The sequence below is a fragment of the Protopterus annectens genome, chromosome 1.part1, assembly GCF_019279795.1.
Source record: "Protopterus annectens isolate FY-2018-M chromosome 1.part1, PAN1.0, whole genome shotgun sequence".
Lineage (NCBI taxonomy): Eukaryota > Metazoa > Chordata > Ceratodontiformes > Protopteridae > Protopterus > Protopterus annectens.
In genome coordinates, this window is record NC_056726.1 from 538,567,206 (window position 1) to 538,592,897 (window position 25,692).

Genomic DNA, 25,692 nt, shown 5'->3' on the forward strand with positions numbered 1-25,692 from the left:
TTCAACAAATTTCTTAGGAATGGGGTAATCTTTTATGACTGCAGATAAGCAGTTCTGGTGCTGATGTACAATACTGGAGCAAGTTTTCTTTTGGGACCTGACAAAAAGTTGCCTGTGTGACCTCTGGAACCAGCTCCTGCAGATTGTGTGCGTCTTTCGGCTATTTCCCGGTTAGGGGTCGCCACAGTGGAACTCCGGTCCGCTAATGATTGGCTCCTGCAGATACTTTTGAAAAAATGGTGGGTTTAATTTACTTATATAACAATTAAAATAAGCCCCAAAAACTCATACCCCATAGCAACCTTGCAAATCTACAGTTGTCCATCACGTGTACTTTACAGAGCAGCAGTGTTCCTTCAGAATATTACTTGAGAAAATCTACAGTAAAATCTCAAAGAATTTCAGACTCTCAAAGATATCAGTGTAAAGGACATTATGCAGTTAACAGCAATGTATCTGAAAACCTCATCTCCAAAGCAGACAACAGACTTTCAAGTTACCAGTGTGACATCACGCAACTAAAAATCCTTACAAGGAGGAGTTTGAAGAAACTGCGAGACGCCTGGCCACCTTCTCAACACAACTTCAGCTTTCTTTACTTCAGCATTCATTTTTATTACAATGCATTTTCTAGCCAAGTCAGACAGTAAATCTCAGAAAGTACATCCTAGGTTCTAACCTCCCCTCCGGTCATGTGCGCTGATAACCAAGTGTTTGTGCATAGCTGAATAAATGCGTTTCAGGCACATAGTCTTATTCTTAATCTGGAAAAACCCTGCTAAACCTGTAAATATCCTAATATCAGACTGTATTTCTAAATAAGTAACGAGTGTAGATGGGTTACCTGCATATACACTACATGGCTAATGGAAACAGACTAATTGTGACTTACTGTGATAATATATATAGTAGTCTTTTGATGTTTAGTTATGTGATATTGGGCTCACTCTCTAAAACGCCATTCCCTTTACTGAGTGATACAGTTCAGCATGCCTCTAGTCAAAGTGAATATCTGCTGTAGTGTATTCTATTTAAACAGGTGTATTGTATATGTAAATAGGTGTTATGTTTAATAGCATGGATAATGTACAAGACCCTGCATTTTGAACATGGCTATCTGTTTTTCTCTTTGCTGCTACGATACATTTGATTAGAAATAGTTTGAGATTGTTTTGAATGCTACCTGCTCTACTTTCTGAACTATTTACCAGTGGTACTGCTTCTTAACATCCCTATAAATCTACCTCTGACTGGCCTCTTGCTGTTTCTGTTCTACTTTACGTTTGAGCTATCTATCTGTGGTATCAAACCTCACTTCTCTTCTTAATTTAACTTCCAACTGGCCTCTTGCTGTACTATCCCTTCGATCAGACTCTGCTTGACTTTCTTTCCCCTCCTTATTTTTAGCCCCTTAGTCACACTGTTAATTGATCCGCTTACCTTATCTCTTTTCAGTATTTTTATCAATGACCTTAACACTGCCACCCCACAAGCTTCCATAATACAATATGCAGACAATTCCACCTTTATATGTGCAGCACCTAACATACAACAGCTCCAGGATATAACTCAAAAGCCATTCACTCAAATTGAAACATGACCATCTAACTCTCAAACTTATACTTATCCCCAAGAAAACCAAACTGAGACTTTCATCCTGACTGTCAGACCCCCCTACCCATCTTCTATATCACTGCTTCCAATACAAAAATTACTGCTGACACTTCCCATAAAACTATTATAAACAGAGATCTGCCTTACATATATCACACAATTTAAAAAATACACAAAAAATGGGAACCCTTTATAGAAACAAAAAAATTCCCAAAAGATACCTCTAGAATAGCTATCGCCAGAACCCACCTAATATCTACTCTACTCTATACCTCACCCATTCTTATCAACCGTAAAAAGCAAACAGATACATTAGAAACCTGCTACAACAAAACAGCAAAGTTTGACACAGACTCTTCAGAGAGGACACACTACTGGCTCACTTTAAAAAAAAACTCACCTGGTTAGAACTACCACAACTACTAACTTACAACCTGTTAACTATGGCCCACAAATTATTATATAAACCTGAGAAAATGCAGACTCTTTTAAATGAGCTCCAACCATACTCTAACATAAGTAAACATTGCTTAGCAAACACATCACTATTACAAGTCATTAAATCTAAAAACACTGCAGGGGACTGTTTACATTCCTATCATGTTGCTAAATCCAGGAATCTACTACCTCAATATATCAGAAGCACCCCAATGTATCTCAGTTTAAAAAACTATTCAAACAATACTTATCAGACTCACGGCTCTGCTCATGTAACAGCTCAGGCTAACTGTAAACTAATATAAGAATTTCTAACTCTCTCATAAAACTGTTTCTATATTTTGCTACTATCACACACACACACACACACACACACACACACACACACACACACACACACACACACACACACACACACACACACACACACACACACACACACACACACAAAATTGCTTAGCCTCAAATCCAGAAGCTAAACGGGGGAGTTAAAGGCAGACAAGCAGAAAGAGCTAATAAGTGGGCCTTAATAGAAGAAAAATACGCCAAACCAGCATTGAGCAACTCGCAATTAAGAGAACCAAAGAACATTCACAGAAAGTGGGTCCAGGTCAGGAGAAAGACACCAAATAGAAAACCTCTTCCATTTAGATAAGTAGGATTTCCTAGTAGTAGGTTTCCTGGCCTCTTGCAAGACCTGCAGCAAGTCCTCAGAAAAAAGGTGTCTATGAGGAATCAAAACCCTATCACCCACAGTGTCAGTTGAAGCATGGACAGGTGGGGATGGATGAGAGACCCCTTGTCATCTTGTGTGAAGAGATCTACCCTGTGGGTAACTTGTGATGATTGCCCCTGGCTAGATGCAGAAGTAGAGGGAACCAGTGCTGTCGTGGCCAAAAGGGAGTCACCAATAAGATTTTGGGAGCATCCTGTTGAATCTTGAACAGGACTCTTGGAAGGGGAGGACTGCATAAAAAAAATCCCCTTCTAAGAAAAGGGGAGGGACTCCACCTTCCATACCAGAGGACCTGGGCCTCTGGCACAAAACAGAGGAAATTCTCTGTTCAGAGGGGAGACGGATCTACTGGAGGAGTACCCCACTGCTGAACAATGTCCAGAAACACATCCTGTGAAGCATCCATTTGTGGGATTGAGTGAAGGACCTGCTCCTATCGTCTGCCACAACGTTCTGATCTGAAGGAATGGAACTGCATGAAGAGTTCCCCGAAACTAGACAGCCAGATCCAATACCAGAAGTGCCAGCTGGCAAAGACTGTAAGATCTCATACTCCCCTGTTTGTTGATATACCACACGACTGTGGCATTATCTGTGGCTATCTTGAGAAGCCCTGGAGAAAAGAGTGGATGAAATGCCAGAAGAGGAGCATAAGAGCCCCCTTCTCTGATGTTGATGTGCTCCTTCTGCTAATGAGGCGACCACACCCCATGAATCCTCAGGGAGCCAAACGTGGCTCCCTACCCCACATCTGAAGAGTCTGTAAACAGATCCCGAGAGGGAAGAGGAGGCTGAAAAGGGAGCCCTGGATTCAGAGACTAACTGCTGAATCCACCACAAAAGTTCTTTCATGAGACATGGGAGAACAGGAACAGGAAAGTCTAGAGGATGCGCATTCTCAAGCCACACTGACTTCAGAAACCACTGGAACTTCCTCATGTAGAGCTTGGCCAGACGGAGCATCAGAATAGTGGAAGCCATGAATTCCAGAGCTCTCAAACTCCCTGGCTGTAATGGAGGCCAGGGGAAGAAGAGTTTGAAAGAAAGAAATGAGAGTTAATGCATTTGGAGGAGGCAGGGATGCCAGGACTGGCACCATTTGAAACCTGAAACCCGAAACCCAGAAAGATAGGATTCCTGAGAAGGAGTTAGGGATGACATTTTGAAGTTTATTGTGAAACTCAGGCTCTGAAGAAGAGAAATGATAAAATGAAGATTTTGCAAAAGGACCTCTGGAGAAGATACTTGAATCAGCAGGTTGTCCAAATAAGAAAAGATTTGGATCTCTTGAAGCCTGCAAAAAGCATTCACAGGAGCGAGGCATTTGGTGAACACCCTTGGGGCAGTAGAAAGGGCAAAGCACAGAACTGAAAATGCCAGGAAGCAACATTGAAATGCAAAAATCTCCTGAAAAGAGGATGGATCGGAATATGGAGATAAGCATCCTTGAGGTCCAGAGACAACAGAAAGGCCCGAGGGAGCAAGAAAGGAAAAAGGGTCTGAAGGGATAACATCCAAAAGGAAGGCACCTTCAGAAAGGTGTTTAGATGGGAGATGTCTAGAATAGGTCTCCAAGTACCTTCTTTTCTGGGCAGTAGAAACATTCTTGAATAAAACCCTTTCTCCCTTTGGGACACAGGCACCTCTTGAATAGTACCCTGAGATAACAGGTCTTGGAGAACCTCTGGGGAAAAAAGGAAGTCGCTCCAGAGGAGGCTGAGGAATGCCCAGAAAAGGAGAGTGGGAAATCCAGACCATGAAGTACCCTTGCCGAATGATTGACAGACCCCAAGAATCCTGGAAGATTCGGAGCCAAACAGAAAGAGAAAGAGAAAGAGGAATATGCCTGGGAATGGGTGGATAGTCGGGCAGCAGTTGGTTTGTTAGGAAAGGAAGGATTAAGAATCCCTGCAGTATGAGTGGCCTTAGCAGGAGCATGTTTACTACCCTTTTTACCTTTAGAAGGAGGGTGAGACTGCCTACGAACAAAGCCTGGCTTAGAAGGGTAGTTTTGTTGAAATTTAGGCACAGGAGAAACAAAGACATGCTTAAGCATCCGTACAGCCTTCCCTTTGTCCTGAAGAGACTTAAATAAACCAGCAGATGCTTCACTCACTTCAGGAGTATTATCCAGAGGAGCATCCATCAACTTAGCCTTACTATCATCAGGCAAAGGTTGAAGCCAAAGTCATGAATATCTCCTCAGAACCGAACCAGAAGCAACAGCCCTGGAAGAGGCATCTGCTGCATCATAACTATATTTGATAGAATGACGAACTACCTGAGAGTAAGTCCCAAGCAAGGAAAGAGCAGAAGACTTACTCTCAGTCGAACATCAGAAAGAAAAAAAATTGGACAAGGCTGAGAAAGAAGAGCCAAGATATACCTAAAGATATGGGTCTGATAAATAGCCCTAAAAGCTAGGGTAAGCTGAAGTATAAACCTTCCTACCTAGCCTATGTATGGTTCTACTGTCCTTGTCAGAAGGCAGTAACTTGGATGAAGGAAGGAACTGAGATGGCTTATCCGAAGCTAGAGACACCACAGAAGAGTCAGCAGCAGGGCATTCAAACAAAAAGGAACAATCCTCAGGCACCCTATAAAACCCATCAGACTTCCTGGGAGCAGGGGGAAGAGAATCTGGGGCTTTAGAGGAAGTGGAAAAAGCATCCAATAAAGCAGGCAAGACAAGAGGAATAGATGCAAGTTTAGGAGATTCCATCTGCAGTAACTCATAGTACACCTCTTATGGATATCCAAAACTTGGGCACAATCCCACTTAAAAAATCCCATCATCCTAGAGATTGTGCCCCCAAAGGAAAGGATTACCTTGAGTATGAGAATCCTCCTCCTCAGACCCACAGTCTAAAGGAAACGGAATGTGGGTAGAATAAGCAAGGGAGTCATCATCAGACTCCACCTCAGATGAATGCAATCCTCTGGGTCTTTTATGGGAAGAGAAGGACCAAGAATCAGCAGGAAATGAAACCCCTTGAGGAGGCCTCAACGACAGTAAAGCATTAAATAACCCCCTGAATAAAAAGGTCTGCCACTCACTTTGTAAATCCCTAGGAGCAGAAGAAACAGGATTAGTTTTCTGTTACTTTTTTAAGGGGATATCCATCCTATAAACCTGAGAAGGCCCAGACTCAGGACGGCATTCCACAACAGCAGTAGGAACCTCTTGCCTAAAGGGAAACTGCAGAACCCCTCTAGACCCTTCAGAAACAGTCAATTGTGGTTCTCTCTGAATGCCCTAAACGGACGCCTGCAAAGCCTCGTCGGACATGCTGCCCAGCAGATCATCACCGGCTTCCAACCCAGATGTGATAGAAGAATCTGACAAAATAACTGGGTGAGCCCAGTTCACAATAACCTCAGGAGAAACTCCGAGCAGAGGCTGGACAGCTGAAGATTCCAGTCTTAGCCTATGCACATTCTTCTTCCCTGATGGCTGATCCTCAGGGCAGAAAGTTCCATCCATAGTATCTACAGCAAGAAGCTTAAGACGCTGGTGCTTAAGATACAAGGAAAGGGAAGAAAGCCTACTACGAAGAGATTTGGTGACAAACACCTAACAAATTGAACAAGATGTATAGTCGTGAGCAGCACCTAGGCAAAAAAAGACACTTATCGTGGCGGTCTTTATGGGGAATTAGTCTCACACACTGACATTTAACCTTCCTGGATGATATTAACTCCAAACAGCAGAAAACAGAAAAAGTAACCAAAATCTCACCTGGGTACTTGTCTGCAACTGTGAGGACTCCAGCAAAAGTACAGTTGTGTACACTTACCATAAATGTAAATGTTAGAGTGTATTCACTGTTGCTGTCATTACATTTGGGTAATCCTGCTGGCAGGTTGCCCTCAGTTGGCCTGAATTCCAAAGTCTTGGGTCCTGCGTCGGTTGCTGTCGCCCCTTCCCTGATGTCAGGTCATCAGGGGTATAAAAGATGCAGCCAACGCCATTTTCTTCAGTTTTTCTTGCCCCAGATGTCAGGTGCCCCCAAAAGGGTAGGCTAGGTATATATATAAAACATACATGCACCAAAATAAACTTTACCTTAATCTACAAGCAAATACACCACATAGGTTGTATAGATCAGAGAAGTTCCAGCAGAAATAAGGGGGATGGCGGGTGGGTAACCTGGACTACAACAGTGAATACACTCGAATATCTACATTTATGGTAAGTGTACACAACTGTACTATGTTCTTCGTGTTTCACTGTTGCAGTCACTACATTTGGATAGAGTCCCAAAGCTATGGTTGGGGGGCTGGAGCTAAACAATATTAGGAGAGGCTATGAGGCCCTGCAGAACTGCAGTGGCAAAGTCTGCTCTGGATTTAGAGTAAAGTGGCAGATTGTAATGCTTTGTAAAGGTGTGCACTGAACTCCAAGTAGCAGCCTCTAAAATGTCTTTGGTTGGTACTCCCCTGAGAAAGGCTGCCGAAGTGGCTGCCGCTCTGGTTGAATGTAGCCTAATGTCCTTAGGCATTAGCTTGCCAAGCTGAGAGTAGCAGAAACGAAAGCAGTGACCTATCCACTTTGAAATAGTCTGCTTGGAAATAGCCTTTCCTTGTGATCCTGCAGCATATGCCACTAGTAATTGTTCTGTCTTTCTGAAAACTTTAGTTTTGTCCAAATAGAATCTAAGTTGTCTGTGTACATCCAAAGAATGCAGAATTTTCTCCCCCTTGTTCTGTGGATTTGGATAAAAAGTTGGCAAATGAATAGTTTGTTAAGGGCTACACTGGACACCACCTTAGGCATAAATGTAGGGTTTGTCCTCAGAGAGTCTCTGTCTGGATAAAAAAATGATAAAAGGTTCCACAGCCATAAGAGCCTGTAGCTCTGACACTCGTCTTGCAGAAGTTATTGCTAGGAGCAGAGCTGTTTTCCAAGATAAGAACTTTGTATCCGCAGTAGCAGCTAGCTCAAAAGGAGGTAGCTTCCAAAATGACATCCATCACAGCTTTACTGAGAGGTGTGCTTTGTATGGCTACATTATCTGCCATGCTGCCAGGTTTAGAGTCCTGAGTTGGCTGTGCAGAATCGGATTGTTTTGTTGAGACAGTAGGTGAGGTATTTGAGGTAAGGTCTAGGCTGGGCATTGACACAAGTTCCTTAAGATCGGATACCAGTACTGGCGGGGCCAGTCTGGGGAAATCAGAATCATTTTTATTTTTTTTTCTGTCAAACCTTTAGGAGTACCTTGGGGAGGAGAGGCAGTGGAGGAAAGGCATATACTGATAATTGAAAGATAAGGCGTCCACTTTCCATGCTTGTCTGTGATAAGTCCTTGTGCAGAATCTTTTTAGTTGATAGTTGTGAGGGAAGGCAAATAGATCTATGTCCGGGCGTCCCCATTTATTTGTTATCATGCTGAAGACTTGTGGATCTAGGTGCCACTCGTAGGGATCCATGAGGTTTCTGCTTAGTTCATCTGCCAGAGTATTTTCCTTTCCTGACAGGAATTGTGCCTACAGATGAACTTGGTAAGTCAATGCTGTGTCCCATAAACTCATGGCTAGTCTGCAAAGGGGGTAAGAATGCGTGCCCCCCAGCTTGTGTACCACATGACTGTGGTATTGTCTGTCTTTATCAGTAGTTGTCCCGGATGAATTAGGTCCTTGAAGGCTGTCAGGGCATTTTGAACAGCTAGCATCTCTTTTTGACCGATATGCAGATGCATTTGATTCGAGGACCAGGTGCCCTGAATGCCTCTTCCTGCCATGTGGGCCCCCAGGCATAATCTGATGCATCCGTTGTTAGGTTCTGCCTGGCTGGGGGAAGTGAAAATGGCTGTCCCTTGTTTTGGTGACCAGCCTTTGCCCACCATCGAAACTCCTGTTGCAGGCAGGGAATGAGAGTAATCTTTGTTTCCAGGCTGTGGCAATGTTGTGTCCAGACACTTTTTAGGTACCATTGAAGTTTCCTCATATGCAGTCTTGCATATGGAATTAGTAGGATGCAGGATGCCATGAAGCCCAAAGCCTGCAGAATTTTTCTTGCAGATAACTGGGCCTTTGTTGCCATTTCCTTGAAATAGGTAGTCAGTTGCCTTTGTTTGTCTGGCGTGAGATACGCCATCTGGGCAGTTGTATTTAAGCTTGCACCCAGGAATATTATCTCTTGAGAGGGTACTAGTTTTGATTTATATTCGTTGACTGTGTACCCTAGGCATGTTAAAAGTCTTTTCACAAACGCCAGATGTTGTAGTAGGATGTCCTTGTTCTCTGCTTGAATGAGGCAGTCGTCCAAGTAAAAATATATTTGTATTCCTCTGTCTGCAGAAAGCAATTACTGGTGCCAAGCACCTTGTGAAGACGCTGGGTGCAGTAGATAAGCCAAAGGGCAGTGCAAAGAATTGGTAATGCTTTGAACCAGCCTTGAATCTGAGGTATCTTCTGCATGATTGTCTGATTGGGACATGCAGGTATGCCTCTTTTAGGTCTAAAGTGACCCGTCAAGCCTTTCTGCCCAGCATGGGCAGAAGCTGCTGTAAGGTCAACATTTTGAATTTTGATATATCCAGGAAAGTGTTTAGAATAGATAGGTCCAGCATTGGTCTCCATGTTTTGTCCTTTCTGGGTACCAAGAACAGTCTTGAGTAAAATCCTTGTCCCTGCTCTTGCTGTGGCACTTGTTGAATAGCCCCCATGTCCATGAGGGATGAGACTTGTTTTTGAGCCTCTGCCCATTGATTTTTTGGCAGGTCTGACCAACCGTGTGCATTTGGCAGGGTATGGAAGTGAAACTTGTAGCCTTGTGACACTGTTTAGAACCCATTTGTCCTGGGTTATAATGTACCAATTTTGAGAAAAAAGTGCTAATTTTCCCCCTAAAGGTGCTGCCAGTAGATAAGTGCTTGGTGCTGGCAGGAGGAAGTCATTGCGACTGCTTCCTGTATGATTGTGATTTGTCTTCTCCACTTTTGGAGGTAGAAGCACCCCATTGCTTATACCTGTACGAACCTTGCAGCTGGGATCTGCCTCTAGGGCGCCTGGATCTGCCCCTTTGAGGTCTGTCTGACACTGAAAAGGACCAGTTCTTTGTTGGCCAGTGTCTGCTAAACCTAGGTGGCTGTACTTGTAAAAAATCTTTGACCGTTTGCATAGATTTAGCTTTGTCCTCCATTTTCTTCAACACCTCTTCTGCCTTAACACCAAATAGGTATCATGCTCTAATGGTGCATGTAATAATTTAGCTTTGACATGATCAGGCAGATTTTGTTCCTTTAACCAAGCGTGCCTCCTAATTACAGAACCTGTAACAGCGGCCCTGCAGGAGGCCTCCAGAGAATCAAAACCACATAGCAAAGTATGCTTTCCAACTTGTTCAGCTGCATGCAATAAATCCTGCATTTCTTTGTTATCTGCACATTCAGAATTTACCAACATTTTCTGTTTAAGCAGTGTCATGACATATTGCTGATATTTGGGCATATGAAATTGGCAGTTTAAAGCCCTTATAGTCAAGGTAGCAGATGTGTAAATCTTTTTCCCCATCTATCCAATGCCCTAGAACCTCTGTCAGAGGGGGTAAGGTTTTTTGCAGTGGAAGCCTTAACCCCTTTGGGACCCTGAGAAATAGTTTCTGGGTCTGCAGCAGGGTTTTTGAAAAGGAATTTATAAGAGTCAGGAACCCTGTAGTATCTGTCAGGCTTAACAGGAGCTGGAGGTAAGAAGTCAGGGGGTCAGACTAGACTCTGAAAACACATCATCTACAATATCTAACACAGGTGGAATAGCTAGAGGCCTGTGTTGAGGCAGTAGAAGTAGTCCCTCAGCCTCTTAGATTCTGAAAAATCTTGGCTCTCCCAGTGGAAATGCTCCCTCATGGTATGCAAGGTTTCCCCAAAGGAATAGTCCTCAGGAGGAGAAGCTGAAGGAATAGATTCTTCAGCATCAGAATCCTCATAGGGGGAAGAGAACATTCCTGATCAGAAGAAGAATCAGAGGAAATGGAAACCTGATCTGAAGATTCATAGTCTGTCTCTTGCCTAGGCCTCTTATCAGGAGGGGGATGGGAACCCCTGATAAAGGTAATTCAGTCTTCGGACATTTTGAGCATCTGTTTTTTGGGCATGGAGGCCTGTCCATGTGGCTGGTGAGCTTGTTTCTTTGATTTTAAAGGTGCATTAGTCTTTGCCTTTGAAGATGAAGTCGGTTTAATGTATAATTGTTTAGGTCTGAATACACCCTCAGAAGCAGACGCCTGCTCAGCGGCTCCGGACCCATCTGAGGGAATAGTCTCAGAGGCTCCAATATCTTGAGTTTCAAGCGGCCTGACCGACTCGACGTGGGTGTCGGTAGCTGCCTGCGACTCTAAAGTAGAGGGCATCAGGGGCTGCGAAAGCACCTCACTGAGAACCGGCGACTGGCTTAGGAGAAGCTTTGTTGTCGGTTTTGGACCTCGGTTGCCGGTCTTTTTCTTTTTCTTTGCGCTTTTTGTGAACTCCGGTAGTTGGATGACTATCAGACAACATTGTATAATTAAATCTGCACCCAAAATAGCTTTGTGCAAAATTGTACTGACGCTTAATAGTGCGTTGGTTAAATCTGGCACAAAACCGACAACTAGAAACGTCGTGGTCAGGGCCTAGGCAAGGAATACAGTAAGAATGAAAGTCCTTATGAGGTATTTGCTTCCCACAAGAAATACAATTATTAACTTTTTCTGACATCGGTCTGGAGCAAGAAAAAAAGTTTCCCCAACGGGGTACTTAGCTTTTAATGAAGACTTTGGATCTGAAACTCAAGTAGGAAAATCTCAGGAGTCGGCCGACCGGCACTTGTGAACTGCTTCTGCTTTGGGCACCATGTGGCAAGAAAGACTGAAGAAAATGGCGTTGGCTGCATCTTTTACACCCCTGATGTCGGGGAAGGGGCGACAGCAACCAACGCAGGACCCAAGACTTAGGAATTCAGGCCGACTGATGGCAACCTGCCAGTAGGATTACCCAAATGTAATGACTGCAACAGTGAAACACGAAGAACATCAGGAGTAAGCACAGGAAAGCCAACACGGAAAAATGAGAAAAAAATGGACGGAGGTAACAGACAGATGGTCAAAACAGCATTCGGACTGGCGGCAAAAAAGTTCTGGGGATGGTATGCCTGAACGTCACCTTTATGCCCTAACCCCATGCAAGGAGTGTGCAGGTGATGTTCAGCATACCTTAAAGCAATGGTAGACTTTGGTAAACTGGCCAGATGGTGGGCTTCATGGCAGGGAATCCCATCTGTAAGGAATACTGAAGCAGTGAATGTAAGGACATCCATATGATCAAACTTTCCTATACTGCACATCTGTACTGTTATCAGCTACTATAGATTTTTTTTTACTAACCTCACTTGAATTTTTTTCGGGTGCATGTACTTTAGACAAGCCCACTGTCAATTACTTTTAGCAATGTATAAACATTAGCATGCTGTTAAATTATTATGGCAATGCTATTATTATGTATTGTCACCACATGAAGCTTCTCTCTCTGGGCCTCCGCTGAAAATGGGTTCTTCCACTCGGACTCTCCTGGTAAATAAATGTAAAATAACGTAAATAAAATTGTACAAATATGTCAAACTGTACTTCTGCAGAAAAGGCACCAGCAAATATGTGGTTTAAAGTTAAAAACTGGGTAAAGCAGACAAAAAAAAAAAACTGTTCCATAAATGTTCATTTAAATTTCAATCTTATTAGTTTAAGAATGTTAAATTTCTCCAGACACAAGAAGGGTTAAAACACAAAGGTACACTGTAATGAGTGAGGTAGCAGACACATTTCCTCATGAAACAACAGTATATTCAGCTTCTAATATCAATATGGTTTTAGACTTTAATATGCAAATTGTAACAAATTCTAGTTTTACACGTCCTCAAAAGTCATTGTAAATGCTACAGCACATGTAATTGAAAATACAGACTTAAGTGGCAATATTACAAATACATACATAACACAGTCTGTGTACATCACCTACAAATTTCCACACAAAACACAAAGCAAACATTTGCAATATCTCAAGTTCACATTATTTCAATTAGATACTAGGTTCAGTTCTAGTGATAAATGTGTACATCTAAACGGTTCAAGATTTTACATATTTCATGCAGAAATTGCAGTTTACCACAACACACTAAAGGCATGGACTTCTGTAACTAAGTTATCAGATTACAGGCCAGCACAGTGAGATGAATAAAAAGCAGTACACTGCACACCATAAAACAGAATGGTAAAGAGCAGTTCAATACTAGTAATAGTTTTATGCAGTAACAGTTCTTGCTATTTATCCACAAAAATTGTAAACAGTAATGATAAAGCCCTGCAGCACTCAATACTACTAAAAAAAAAAAAAAAAAAAAAAAAAAAAAAAAAAAGTTAAATGACAGAGAAAAAAAAAACAGCTACATGTAAGGCAGTAGACAAAAACCTGCACACTGAAGGAACTCTTATGTAAATTACAACTGGAGGGTCACATAGTACACATAGAAAAATCAACAGTTAAAATTAATTTTAAAAAGGTGCAGAAATGCAAAAAATGAGTAGAGTGTCAGATTACTACTTCAGTTTAATTTGAGAATGCGACCGGAAAAACCAATACCACTGAGGTTCCTGTTAATTTAATAATAAAGTTACAGCTTTTCCATTCAACTATAGTTCATTATTGGTTCGGTTACACACTTACAAAAAATTATTTATTAGTAACATAGGTCTGTTTCACTATAGTACATTATCAGTCTGGTTACAGACTTACAAGAGTTTATTATTAACATGGGTTTATTTCGTGCAGAAAATTTTAAATAAAGCCAGGACAACAACTAATGCTATCGTTTTATAATTGTTAAAACTGCATATGTTACTTTACGGACCTGATGCTGCTTTTTTGTGCTTTGCAGATAATGCTACAAAAAGACACACTAAGCTTTGGACATCTGGATAATTTCCAGTTTGGTATTCCATACTCCATGTTTTTCAATATAGTTAGGACAAATCATTACATCTACCACCCAAGACTTGCACCAGAGATGGAGTGGGTATTGGAGAGCTTAACCGTATGACAGACGCATCAAGTGACCCTTGGACATTAAGGTGGCTCTTCCAATACCTCAGCAGTATCTGGGACAATGCAGAGTAAGGCCTAAACCTGGCAAAAGCTGTGGTGAACAAGTTAAGTATCGTCAAAAAGACAAGACCACCAAAGCCAGAAGTAAAGACTATTGTTTTTTCTTCAATGTTTCTTTACTCAGTATATATATATATATATATATATATATATATATATATATATATATACATATACATATACATATACATATATATATATATATACACACACACACACACACACACACACACACAGTATGTTAAATGCATTTAAATAAATGTGTTTCAATTATCTAAAGATAATATTCTTTAGAGTTCAAATATGCATACAACAGATGTGTAATTTCCGCGGATTATTTAAAACAAGTATGCAGAAATGTATTCAGACAAGTACTTCAAGATAAAGTTTCACTTTCAACTTATGCTTTCAAACAACTTTATAACAGTACTAGTTTTCAGTTTGTTTGCATCCAAATACTGACAGAAAAGGTATTTATTTAGTGTTAGTTTAGTTAGTATACAGAAAATACACATACAGAGCTATTTCAGTTGTACAGTATAAATATGTATCACTTTTGTGATAATTTAAGTTTCAGAATATGACATTCATACTCCATTTTAAATACAGTATAATATATTCTGAAATCGGACTGAAATGTGACAGTCATACTCAATTAAACATTTCTAACAGCACTACTAAAAGTTTACAACATGCATATACAACTGGAACAAATTTTGCAAAATTACATAACACCTCACGTTATTCAGTCATTAGCTTTAAGGGTAAAGTGACTTAATTACTTGTAACAGGCTTATCGAGATACGTTATCTAAAGAATAAGTAGTAACAGTTATTTAGTATACTCAAGGGAAGCCAGGTCAGATGTAATTAGCTGATTTGATACACAATACAGTGCACATTACATAATTATTGTAAATTAGACAGAAAATTAAGACACTGACAGGGTAAGCAAAGATATAAATCTGAAATGCAGAAAGAATAGGTTTTAGTAAATGTACTTATACTATTACAGCATACAGATATTTAAGGAATATTTGAGAAAAATTTAAAATGCAGACATCCATTAGCACATACAAATTAAAAAAAAAGTAAATGGACAGGATTATTAGTAAAAATCTAGCTGAAGGATTTACAGAAACAAGTTAATACAATATATGGTAATTATGATTCCAGGTACATATACAATAGGTGCAAAAACAGAGTTTATAAATGCCACATAAAATATTTAATACAAGTTATAACATGTTAAAAATTGCCCAGTTATAATTAAATCAAAGTTAAGAGACTTCAAAAGATTTTTTCACATAGTTAACAGACCCTAATGCTCAAGTGACACCTAGAGGTCAAAATTAAAATTGGAAGTTTACCAGATAAGGACAAAATTATTTTATAGCAGTTATATTAGTTCCCATGGACTATGATGTTTGCAGATGACATTGTGATCTGTAGTGAGAGTAGGGAACAGGTGGAGGAGACCCTGGAGAGGTGGAGATGTGCTCTAGAGAGAAGAGGAATGAAGGTCAACAGGACTAAGACAGAATATATGTGTGTGAATGAGAGGGAGGATAGAGGAATGGTGAGGATGCAGGAGTAGAGGTGGCGAGGGTAGAGGAGTTTAACTACTTGGGATCAACAGTTCAGAGTAATGGTGAGTGTGGTAGAGAGGTGAAGAAGGGAATACAGGCAGGATGGAGTGGGTGGAGAAGAGTGTCAAGAGTGATTTGTGACAGATGAGTACCAGTAAGAGTGAAATGGAAAGTCTACAAGAGGGTAGTGAGATCAGCTATGTTATATGGGTTGGAGACAGTGGCACTGACAAAAAGGCAGGAGTCAGAGCTGGACGTGGCAGAGTTAAATATGTTAAGATTTGCACTGGGTGTGATGAGGGTGGACGGGATTAAGAATAAGTATATTAGAGGGTCAGCCCAGGTTGGAAGGTTTGGAGACAAAGCCAGAGAGGCAATATTACATACGTTTGTTCATATGCTGAGGAGGGATGCAGAGTATATTGGGAAAACAGATGCCAAGGATGAAGCTGCCAGATAACAGGAACAGAGGAAGGCCTAAGATAAGGTTTATGGATGTGGTGAGAGAGGACATGCAGGTGGCTGGTGTGACAGAGCAAGATGCAGAAGACAGAAAGAAATGGAAACAGATGATCCGCTGTGGCGACCCCTAATGGGAGCAGCCGAAAGAAGAAGCAGTTATATTAGTTCCAGTAATCCTTATAGCATCCTTTGCAGACTATACTAATAAATGTATAAAGTAATTACAGAAATAAATTCCAGTTCAGTAATTTCAGAGAAAATTGTTCATTCCTACATAAACTCAGTAAGTAAACTAGACCTTGTATAGGCCCGAACATGTAAAGTCAGGCCTGTGACTTCATTTTATACTACATAGGTTCATAGGTGTGTACTAAGTTAATGTCCTGGAGCCTTTACAAGCCTAGCCCAGAAAAATTGGCCAGGCACAGTGCCACCCGATGTTAGTTCACAGTACAGCTATCCAGTAGGGCAACTGGAGTTATCCCTGGGGTGAACTTTCTGTCACCCATCCACTCGAAGAGGGCCAGCAAGGTGCTCTGCTTGACATGAATGGAAAGCTAATTCCAGAGTATGGGCAGTCTTTGGGAGATGAACTTGTCCCTCCAGCATGTTCCGTTAACTGTGGTAATGAGGTTGTGATCTCTGGAGCATGTGGTGCAGGGGGACTGGGATTTCTTTAGGTGTAGCATTTCACGTAGGGCTGGGTCGGACATGGCTTTGTAAGTCAAGCAGAGATCACCTCTAAGTAGACGATAAGAGACTGAAAACAGCTGTCGTTTCTTGAATCTGTCCATGTAGGACATGTATTTAAGACCTAGGATCCTTTTTGGGAGGTACTTTTGTGGCCTCTCCAGCTATTGTAGGTGTCTGGTCAGGTACATGCCAAATGGGGCATTCTATTCAATGACTGGTCTAATGAGGGATGAGTAGAGAGGGATGATGATCTCTTTTTTCCTGGATGCAAAACCTTTGGTTATAAGATGTGCCACGTAGGACTTTCTGACCACAGTAGCAATGTGGTGGTAGAAGGTGAGGTGGCTGTCAACCTGGGTGCCCAGATCTCTTATGGCCCCTTCAGTGTTCAGTGGGCTCCCATCAACATGGTAATTTGTGGGAACAGTTTTTTCCAAAGGGGATGACAACACATTTTTTGGCGTCAAGCTGCAGGCCATGGTTCCGACACCAGTCATTGGTCTCAGACAGGCCCTTTTGTAGGATGTCTGTATCACTTGGGAAGTTGAGAATGACTCCTAGCTTGCAGTCATCAGTGAACCTGGTCAGCCAGAGTCCTTCTGTGTTGGCCTGGACTTCAGAGAAGTAGATGCCAAATAGGAGAGGCCCAGGACTGAGCCCTGTGGGACTCCACTTGTGACTGGTCAACAGTCTGACTTGGAATCCACAACTTTCACTCTGTGGGTACCTGTCTGTGAGCCAATTTGCAACCCACCTAGTGATGTAAGGATTGATGCCTAGTTTGGTGAGTTTATCAATGATACCGGAGTGGGGAATGGTATCAAAGGCTTTGGCCAGGTCAAAGTAGGCTGCATGCACTGCCTTATCCTCATCCACAGCCTTGGTGACTGCCTTGAAGTCAACCAGGTTCAGCAGGCAGTATCTCCCCTTGATAAAGCCAAGTTGTGTGCGGTCAAGAGTTTGGAGATTGCCTATATCTTTGTTAAACAGGTCCAAGATTATGTGCTCCATAACTCTGCATACCAGTCTCGTCAGCATAATGGGGCGATAGTTCCCAGGGTCTGTAGTTGCTCCCTTTATGGAGTGAGACGACTGTAGCAGTGCGCCATTTGTTAGGGACATAGCATGAGGTAAGCCTGTGATTGAACAGGGGACACAGATGTGGTGCCAGTTCATTTTGTACCGCAAGTAGGATGCAGCCAGGGATATTATCAAGTCCTATGGACTCTGTATTCTTGGCTTTGGATAATGCAGTTTTTACCTGTGCCACAGAAACGGTGGGTACCAGGCTTTCTTCTGGTATTGTAATAGGGTCCTTGGGGGAGGGGAGAGGGGTAAAGAAGGCACTGAATCTGTCAGCCAGTATGTTGGCTGTATCTATTGGCTCAGTATAGGAGGTGTCATTGTGCAATAACTCAGAGCAAATCTGGCTATTGCCTTGGAGGTTTCTGATATACTACCATATCAAGATGGACAGGAGATTTCTTCGCTTCCGGGTAGGGGCCAGTCATTACCAGTTCAGAGCTCTGTCCTTTGGTCTCACCTCGGCCCCCAAGGTGTTAAAGTGTATGGCAGTAGTCACAGCTCACCTGAGGCGTCAAGGATTCCAGGTGTTACCCTATCTAGACGACTGGCTCCTAACTGCTACCACCAGGCGTCAACTCTTAGAGGCACGGGATTATACAATCACATCATGCACTCAAATAGGCATTACAGTAAATTTCGAAAAATCTGCCTTGTTGCCCTGTCAGTCTATCACATACATAGAAGCAGAATTAAACACAAAAGAAATGTTTGCAAGATTACCACAGGAAAGAGTTTCCACTATTCGTCAACAAGTGTTAATTCTAATGCAGAGCAAAAGGGTTCAAGTCAGACATGTCCTCCAAGCTCGAGGCTCCATGGCAGCTGCCATTCTTCTTGTCCCATTAACACGTTTCCACATGAGAATCCTTCAGTGGCTTTTCACGCAGTGATCTTTCCAGGAACTACCCATGTCTCACATGATCCTGATCACAGAAACATGCAAAAGGCACCTTTCTTGGTGGAAGGTTTCCCCACTAGTAATCCAGGGCAGACCTTTCATACAACCCCCTCCGGTAGCCACAGTGACCACGGACGCCTCCCTGATAGGGTGGGGGTGGGGGCATTATCTAGGCAGGACAGTCCAAGGCAATTGGCAACCTCACGAGTACCATCTGCATATCAATGTCCTACAAATGAGAGCGGTTCTCCTAGCGTTGCAAGCCCTTCAAGACTCTCTTCCTTCCGGGACCACTGCAATCCAAACGGACATGTCAGTGGTGTGGTACATCAACAAACAGGGCGGGACCAGGCCTTACCCCTTGTGTCGAGAAGCACTCAGACTGTGGCAATGGGCGATTTCCTCCCAACATTTTCTGATAGCAACGCACATCCATAGGAAATCCAATGTCATAGCGGACAGGCTCAGCAGAGCTATCCTCATGCCTCACGAGTGGTCTCTGAATCAGGAAGTTGCGGATCTTATCTTCCGCAAATGGGGACAGCCTTGCTGCGACCCTCTCAACAACAAATGCAGCAGCTACTTCTCCCTACTTACTCTTCCAGGTCATATACCCAGAGATGCTCTAGTCCACGATTGGCCTCAGGGACTCCTTTACACCTTTCCCCCTTTTCCCCAAATTCCAAGACTCATACAGAAAGCAAAATTGTTGGGTTGCAAAATGATCCTCATTGCCCCATATTGGCCTCGACAGATATAGTTCCCGTTCCTACACCTCCACCTTCTGGATCAACCGTGGATTCTGGACCCAGTTCCAGATCTTATGATTCACCAATCAGGCTGGTTGCACCAATCCCTTCAAACTCTCCAGCTCACAGCTTGGTTACTCCACTTCCAACCTTAGCCAGGCTTTCCAATATCTCCCCAGCAGTCCGTGATATTATTGTTTCCTCACATAAGTCTACTATGAGGAAAACGTATGCTAGTAAATGGAAACGGTTTTCTTATTGGGCAGAATCTAGAAATTTGGATCCTTTTTCAGCCCCAGTCCATGAAATTCTTGAATTTCTAGCACAGCTTTTTCAGTCTGGTGCGGCTTCCGCTACCATTAGAGTACAACTAGCTGCCATTTCTAATTTTCATATCGGTATGTTTAATTCTAGCATAATGTCTCATAAGCTCTGCAAGGCCTTTATGAAAGGAACATCTCTTCTTAGACCCCCAGTTAGAGATCCTCCTCCTCCTTGGGATCTCAATTTAGTTCTAGCTTCCTTAATTTTGCTTCCCTTTGAACCGGCAGCATCATGTTCTTTAAATTTCTCTTGGAAGACACTTTCTGGTTGCTATCACTTCAGCTAGATGTGTCTCAGAACTTCAAGCACTATGTGTTTGTCCTCCTTACCTGGTGTTTCACAAGGGCAGAGTTTCTCCGAGGACCAATCCATCCTTTATTCCTAAAGTCTGCTCAGAGAACAATTTAAATCAATCCATAGATCTCCCAGTTTTCTTTCCTAATCACAGCAACAAGGCAGAATACAAGCTCCACCAATTGGATGTACACAGACAATTGCGTTTTTACCTTCATAGAACTAAGGAACTAAGAAAGTCAGACCAGTTATTTCTTTCTTATGCTTTCAACAAACAAGGCCTTCCAGTTTCTAAGGTGACCTTATCCAGATGGTTATCTGATACTATTGCCTTTATCAGTTACAAAATAAAGAGCTACCAGCTAAACCAAAAGGTCATTCCACTAGAGCATTAGCCACCTCTGTAGCTTTTCAGTCTAGGTTGCCCATAGACTCAATCTGTTCAGCTGCCACTTGGGCAAACCCTCACACTTTTATCTCTCATTACAAGGTAGATATGGACTCCCGGAGCAGAGCTTCCTTTAGTTCTACTGTTCTGAAGAGTCTGTTCCAATGAGCCACCAGGGATTTTAGGTGCTAGGGATGTTGTCCCAAACAGCAAGAACGAAGGCAAGATGGACAACTTAAAGAAGTTATGTACCTACCATAACGTTCCATTTTAGTCTTCATCTCGCCTTCCTTCTCGTGTCCCTCCCTCCTTCCCCCTTCCTTCTCGTGTCCCTCCCTCCTTCCCCCTTCTTAGAGGATTGTGAGGAGTTCCCTTTTGTTTTCACTGGCTGAGCATCTTTTATTACTTCACATGCCAGGTAATTTATAGCTCTTTCCTTATTTAGGTGTATTGGACAACCAGTTTTTAGGAACTGGTTACTCTACTTATGTCTAGTGTGCGCTATCACAAATGGGATCTGGGTAGCTGATGCTGGACATGCTGGGATAAGGGGTAGCCTCGAGCTAGTAAACAGCTCTCGAGAAGATGGCAGAGTCAGAGCCGAGGATCGGCTCCGAACCCAAACAGCAAGAAGGAAGGCGAGATGAAGACAACTAACATGGAACGTTATGGTAGGTACATAACTTCTTTTTCTTTGCCTTGGATAGGGCCTGTAACACGATCTACGGAGATGTGAAGTGCTGGACAAGTATCGGGGTTGTTGAAAGGACCTTTGGGTAGGGTGACAGGGTGAAGTTTGCACTGAACCTATCTGCTAGCAGGTTGGCCAAGTCAACAGGATCAGTGTGATACTGTTAAGTACTAATTCGGAACAAACCTGGGCTTTGCCACAGAGGTTCCTGACGTAACTGAAGACTACTTTATGGTTTCCCTTTGTTATGGAGGCTAGTTTTGGATTCATAATTTGCCTTGGAGGTATTCACTAGTGATCTAATTTGCTTATTGAGGCTAAGGAGGGAGTTTTGCCAGTTTGGAATTTGCACCTGCAGACAGCTGGTCTCTACATAAAACTACTCTGCAATGAATCTTTGTGAATTTCACTCAGAAAAAGAATGTCAAGCTGCCTTCAGATGCAGACTTTAACTCCCACTGAACATTTGCTAATGGAAAAAAAAGTACACAAGCTAATATTTTTGCAGCTGTAAGAAACTTGGTATTTTCATGGCTTTTATAGTTTTGTCTTGTATTTAAGGCCTACTTGCTAACAAAAACATTTGTTTATAGCTTAGTGCATTAATCAACAGAGTCACTCTTGTAAAATAAGAGAAAATATCTTAATTACATATACAATATAAATCAGTGCACTTTTGCATCTCACCCTCACCCCAGCAGCCTCGGATCATAGCACATTAACATTAAACTTGCTTTTGTCAAGCCTTTCTCGTTACACTATAAAGGCCAACTAAAAAGTACTGGTTTACGTTAATATTGTTAACACTTGCAACAGACACTGAAGAAACACCCACACATTTAAAATACACCTGCCTACACACTCCACAAAGCTGCTTTACTATATGCAGTTTATATTGTAAATTTATTTTTACAAACACTCATAAGAACAAATATTGCCTTTATTTACAGTCACTCCCTCTATGGTGTTTATGTTTAGAACACTAAAGTACACTATATGCTCTAAAGTCCACTTGCAAGTTTAACATAGTCAACAAAAATCCAGTCCTTTCAGACACTTTTTTTTTGCAAAACCATTTTTCCACAAATGTGACTGATGCTTCATGGTCTCATTTATTTACTAATTTCAGTGTTTGCTAGTTTTCTTCCTGCTCATCTCCATCTCCCAACACCAGACTCTCATTAAAATCAAACGCACTCCTGATTTTTCTAGTCAATTCCTGTGATTTTTTTTTCTTTCAATCACTTTCCTTTGGAACATTGGAAAAGGTTTCACTGGTAAAGTCTCCCCATGACCATTAGTATCAGAAGAATGAGAAAAGAAAAAAAAAAGTCCTCTTCTGCTTGTTGGCACACTTTTTTCTTCGATAAACCATTTCTTCCTTAGCATATTCTGCATCAGAAAAAGTCTTTGATCCTCCAGGAAAAAATACTCTTAAGACAGCTAGATACAGCAGCTTGAATCCCACACCTTTCTCTCGACATTCCCTAATTGCTGGGATAAATTTGCTTCCCCTCTGCCTGGTACAGTGAATAATCATGTTCTACAAAACACTCTGTTGCCATCTCTAATTTTTAATACTTTGCCCCTTTCCACAGTTTTGTCAGGATCAACTCTTTCTGCTGTTATGATTGCATCTTTATTTGTGTACGTCTTGGTTGCCTTCTCATGGCCAGGTTTGGAACATATACTTATGTACCCGTTCAATTAACAAATTCTGCTGTGGAACACCAGTCTAGTTGCTTATTTGTGTTTTCATAAAATTAATACAGTCTTGTTCTTTCCAGTTTCTCTGGTACAGCAGCATACTCAACCAGCTTTTTCTTCGTTTCACCATCTGATTTTTGAAGTTTTATTAGTTCATATGAACAGCTAGTTAAAGCTTCTATTTTCCAGCCTTTTGTTATTTGAGTTGGTATATTCATTCAATATTTACTTTAATCATCGCTTGAGTACTTAACTTTTCCCTAAACTACTACAAGCAGTCTCTTGAAGCAAAGCTTAAGCTTGAACTACTTTTTGCTGATGAGTTGCAGAATCTTCCCAAACAATGGTTTTTCTCTTGAACTTTTTTGGCTGATTTTCTTTCAGGTTTTCTAAATTTCTTCTTTACTGCAATCAGGCAGTGTACTTACTAGCCAGTAACTGAATTTAACCAAAAAATGGTTTCAACGGCACTCCTTTTTCTGTTTTCACACTGGGAGAGCTTAAGTCAAGCTGCTGATCAGTATGCAACCAACTTGGAAGTCTTACTATGGTAGCTCTTAATGGTGCAAGTAAGCAAAAGTGAGGTTGTGCCTTCCTCTTTTTGCATCTCTGCTGTCCAGGCAAAATATGGAGTGCTTCTGCCACTGTGCTGGTACATAATGTGCCATTCTTCCGAAGCTACCTTGGGAAACAGCATGTAGGGACACATTACAAGTACTACATATGCATAGCACTTGGCTATGAGAACAACACCCTGTAAATACTGTAAATAGTATCACGTCTTAAATATTATGAATATTGTTGTTTCTTGCCATCTCTTTTCTGTGCGTACACACTTTTGTTACCATATGATGTATTTTTGCTTTTGTTCTTGATTTTTATTGTATTATGTACTTTGGTCCTCTGGACCCTTGTGGCTGAAAATGGTCAACTGACCAGTGCATTTATCCAGTTAGCAAATTTCAAAAAAATAACACACATGCTGAATCATGGAGGAAACCTAAACAGAGCAAGGTATTTGAAAGTGAATGAAAGCAAACACAGACAGTAACCAAATCCCAGTATCAACCCCCTGCAGTTACTGAAAGAAATGAAGTTAGTCCGCAGCTTAAGATAGTGGAAGGATTGACTCAAACCATTTCAACCTCGGACACAAGGGCCTGAGGAATATACAACAGTGACAATCTACATTCTTTAACAGGACTATTTTTGACAGGCTTGTAACCATTGACCTGGATGGAGCAAGTGCAGAGCCCTATGCCAGCAATGCTGCCCATGACACTGGCAACCCAGATGGAAGCAAACAAAAGCCTGAAAATCAGAGTATGTGGAAGCCACCCTAAAATATGTGAAATTATCCCCCTCCACCATAGAGATCACCAGGTGATGACTGGCAGCAGGTAGTTGTAATGCAACTTGTCCAAATTTCAGTCTCATGCTGGCCCTTCTTTTGAGAGGAACAGGGAGTCAGTATAGCTCCAGAGGAGTGACTTCTTGGAGACTGTCATTGCTCTCTTTATCAGATGTCACTTTGATATACTGGCTTCTCCCTTTCTCTTGCTTATCATATGAAGAAACCTTAGTATGAATCCATAAGCCTTCTAAAGCAAATGCCATAAGGCTGAACTTGATGCACGAGAGAAATACCAGGTATTATGGTGATGGGTCAAGTGGAAAAAAGAAAGGTAGGTTTGGGCAGTGGCACAAGTTAACTTGTCAAGTTCTCCTTATCAAGTCTAAGACATCAAAAAAGGAAGTAAAAAATACAATGACTGACAGAACCCATGTGGTTAAAATAGTAAGTGCGTCTTCTGAAAGCAAATAAAAAAGCTAGTAGTGGTGTACCATGGTGCTCACTGTTGAGATCTTCTCCTATTTGGCATCTATTTCTCAGATCTTCAGGCCAACATTCCCAAGCCAATGGTGATCTAAATCTACAGAGCACTGCAAATCGGGTGTTGATATTTGATCTTCCACTGACAACTACTCCAACATGGGTTAGACCATGTTAACAAAAGTAATATAAAATTATATTTGTTAAACAAAACATTTTCACATTCATTATAGGTAATACTCCCCCCGCCAGTCAGATACTGTCATATGGGACCATTCTTTATATTTTGATCATCATATCTCTACTGTAGCTTGGAAACCCTTCTCTGTGTCTCATATAATTTCCAAGGAATCTCCTGTACATCCAAAGTCTGAATTTCCCCTTACTCTTATCTCAGACCCATTACAGAATACAATTAGACATGTATTTGTTTAAAATTATCACTCAACTCTACAAAACTCATAAATTCACAACTAAAAACGAGGACAGACTGGTCGTCCTCTTCTCTGTACTAAAAGAGCAGACTTTCCTTGACCTCTTATTCACTTGCAAAGGCTCCTCAAATACCTGGCTGTAGGAACTAAACCTTTATCAGTAGACATCTAGAACATACTGGCATGACAGATTCACATCCTAATGTATCCCCGCCACTGGAACAAACTTCCGCTATTTGTTAAGCAGAGTAGCACCCATGCAACTTTCAAGCCAAACCTCAAATGGATGGGCAGTCTCATCTTTTACCATGTTGTGTCGCCCTTGATGCTGGAAGGAAATTTTAAGCAGAGATTACTGGCTAGTAAAAAAATATAAAGAACAGTCAACAGTAGTGCCTAGATCCTTTTTGAGTGTCTGATTGGAGTGAATTCCATAGGATTTGAGAAACTTCTTAAAGAAAAGTACGCAGATTATATTTTACATGTACATAACAAAAGCTAAATATATACTCACATCAATAGTTCTGAAAATACATAACAATCATAAAGCACATCAATGGCATTTAAAAAATTTTTTTTTTAAAACATTCATTGAAAAGAAAAAAAAGAAAAAGATGGGGAACAGTG

The 25,692-nt window shown here is 41.6% G+C and overlaps 1 protein-coding gene across 1 annotated transcript in view; it reads right to left on the reverse strand.

Annotated features, from left to right (window-relative positions):
• The window catches only part of TMX2 (thioredoxin related transmembrane protein 2), a 148,882-nt gene that overhangs the window by 52,099 nt on the left and 71,091 nt on the right, over window positions 1-25,692 (reverse strand). Inside the window, exon 4 of the mRNA XM_044087129.1 lies at window positions 1,441-1,541. Within this exon, the coding sequence (XP_043943064.1) occupies window positions 1,441-1,541 (101 nt within the window). The remainder of the gene's footprint in view (window positions 1-1,440; window positions 1,542-25,692) is intronic.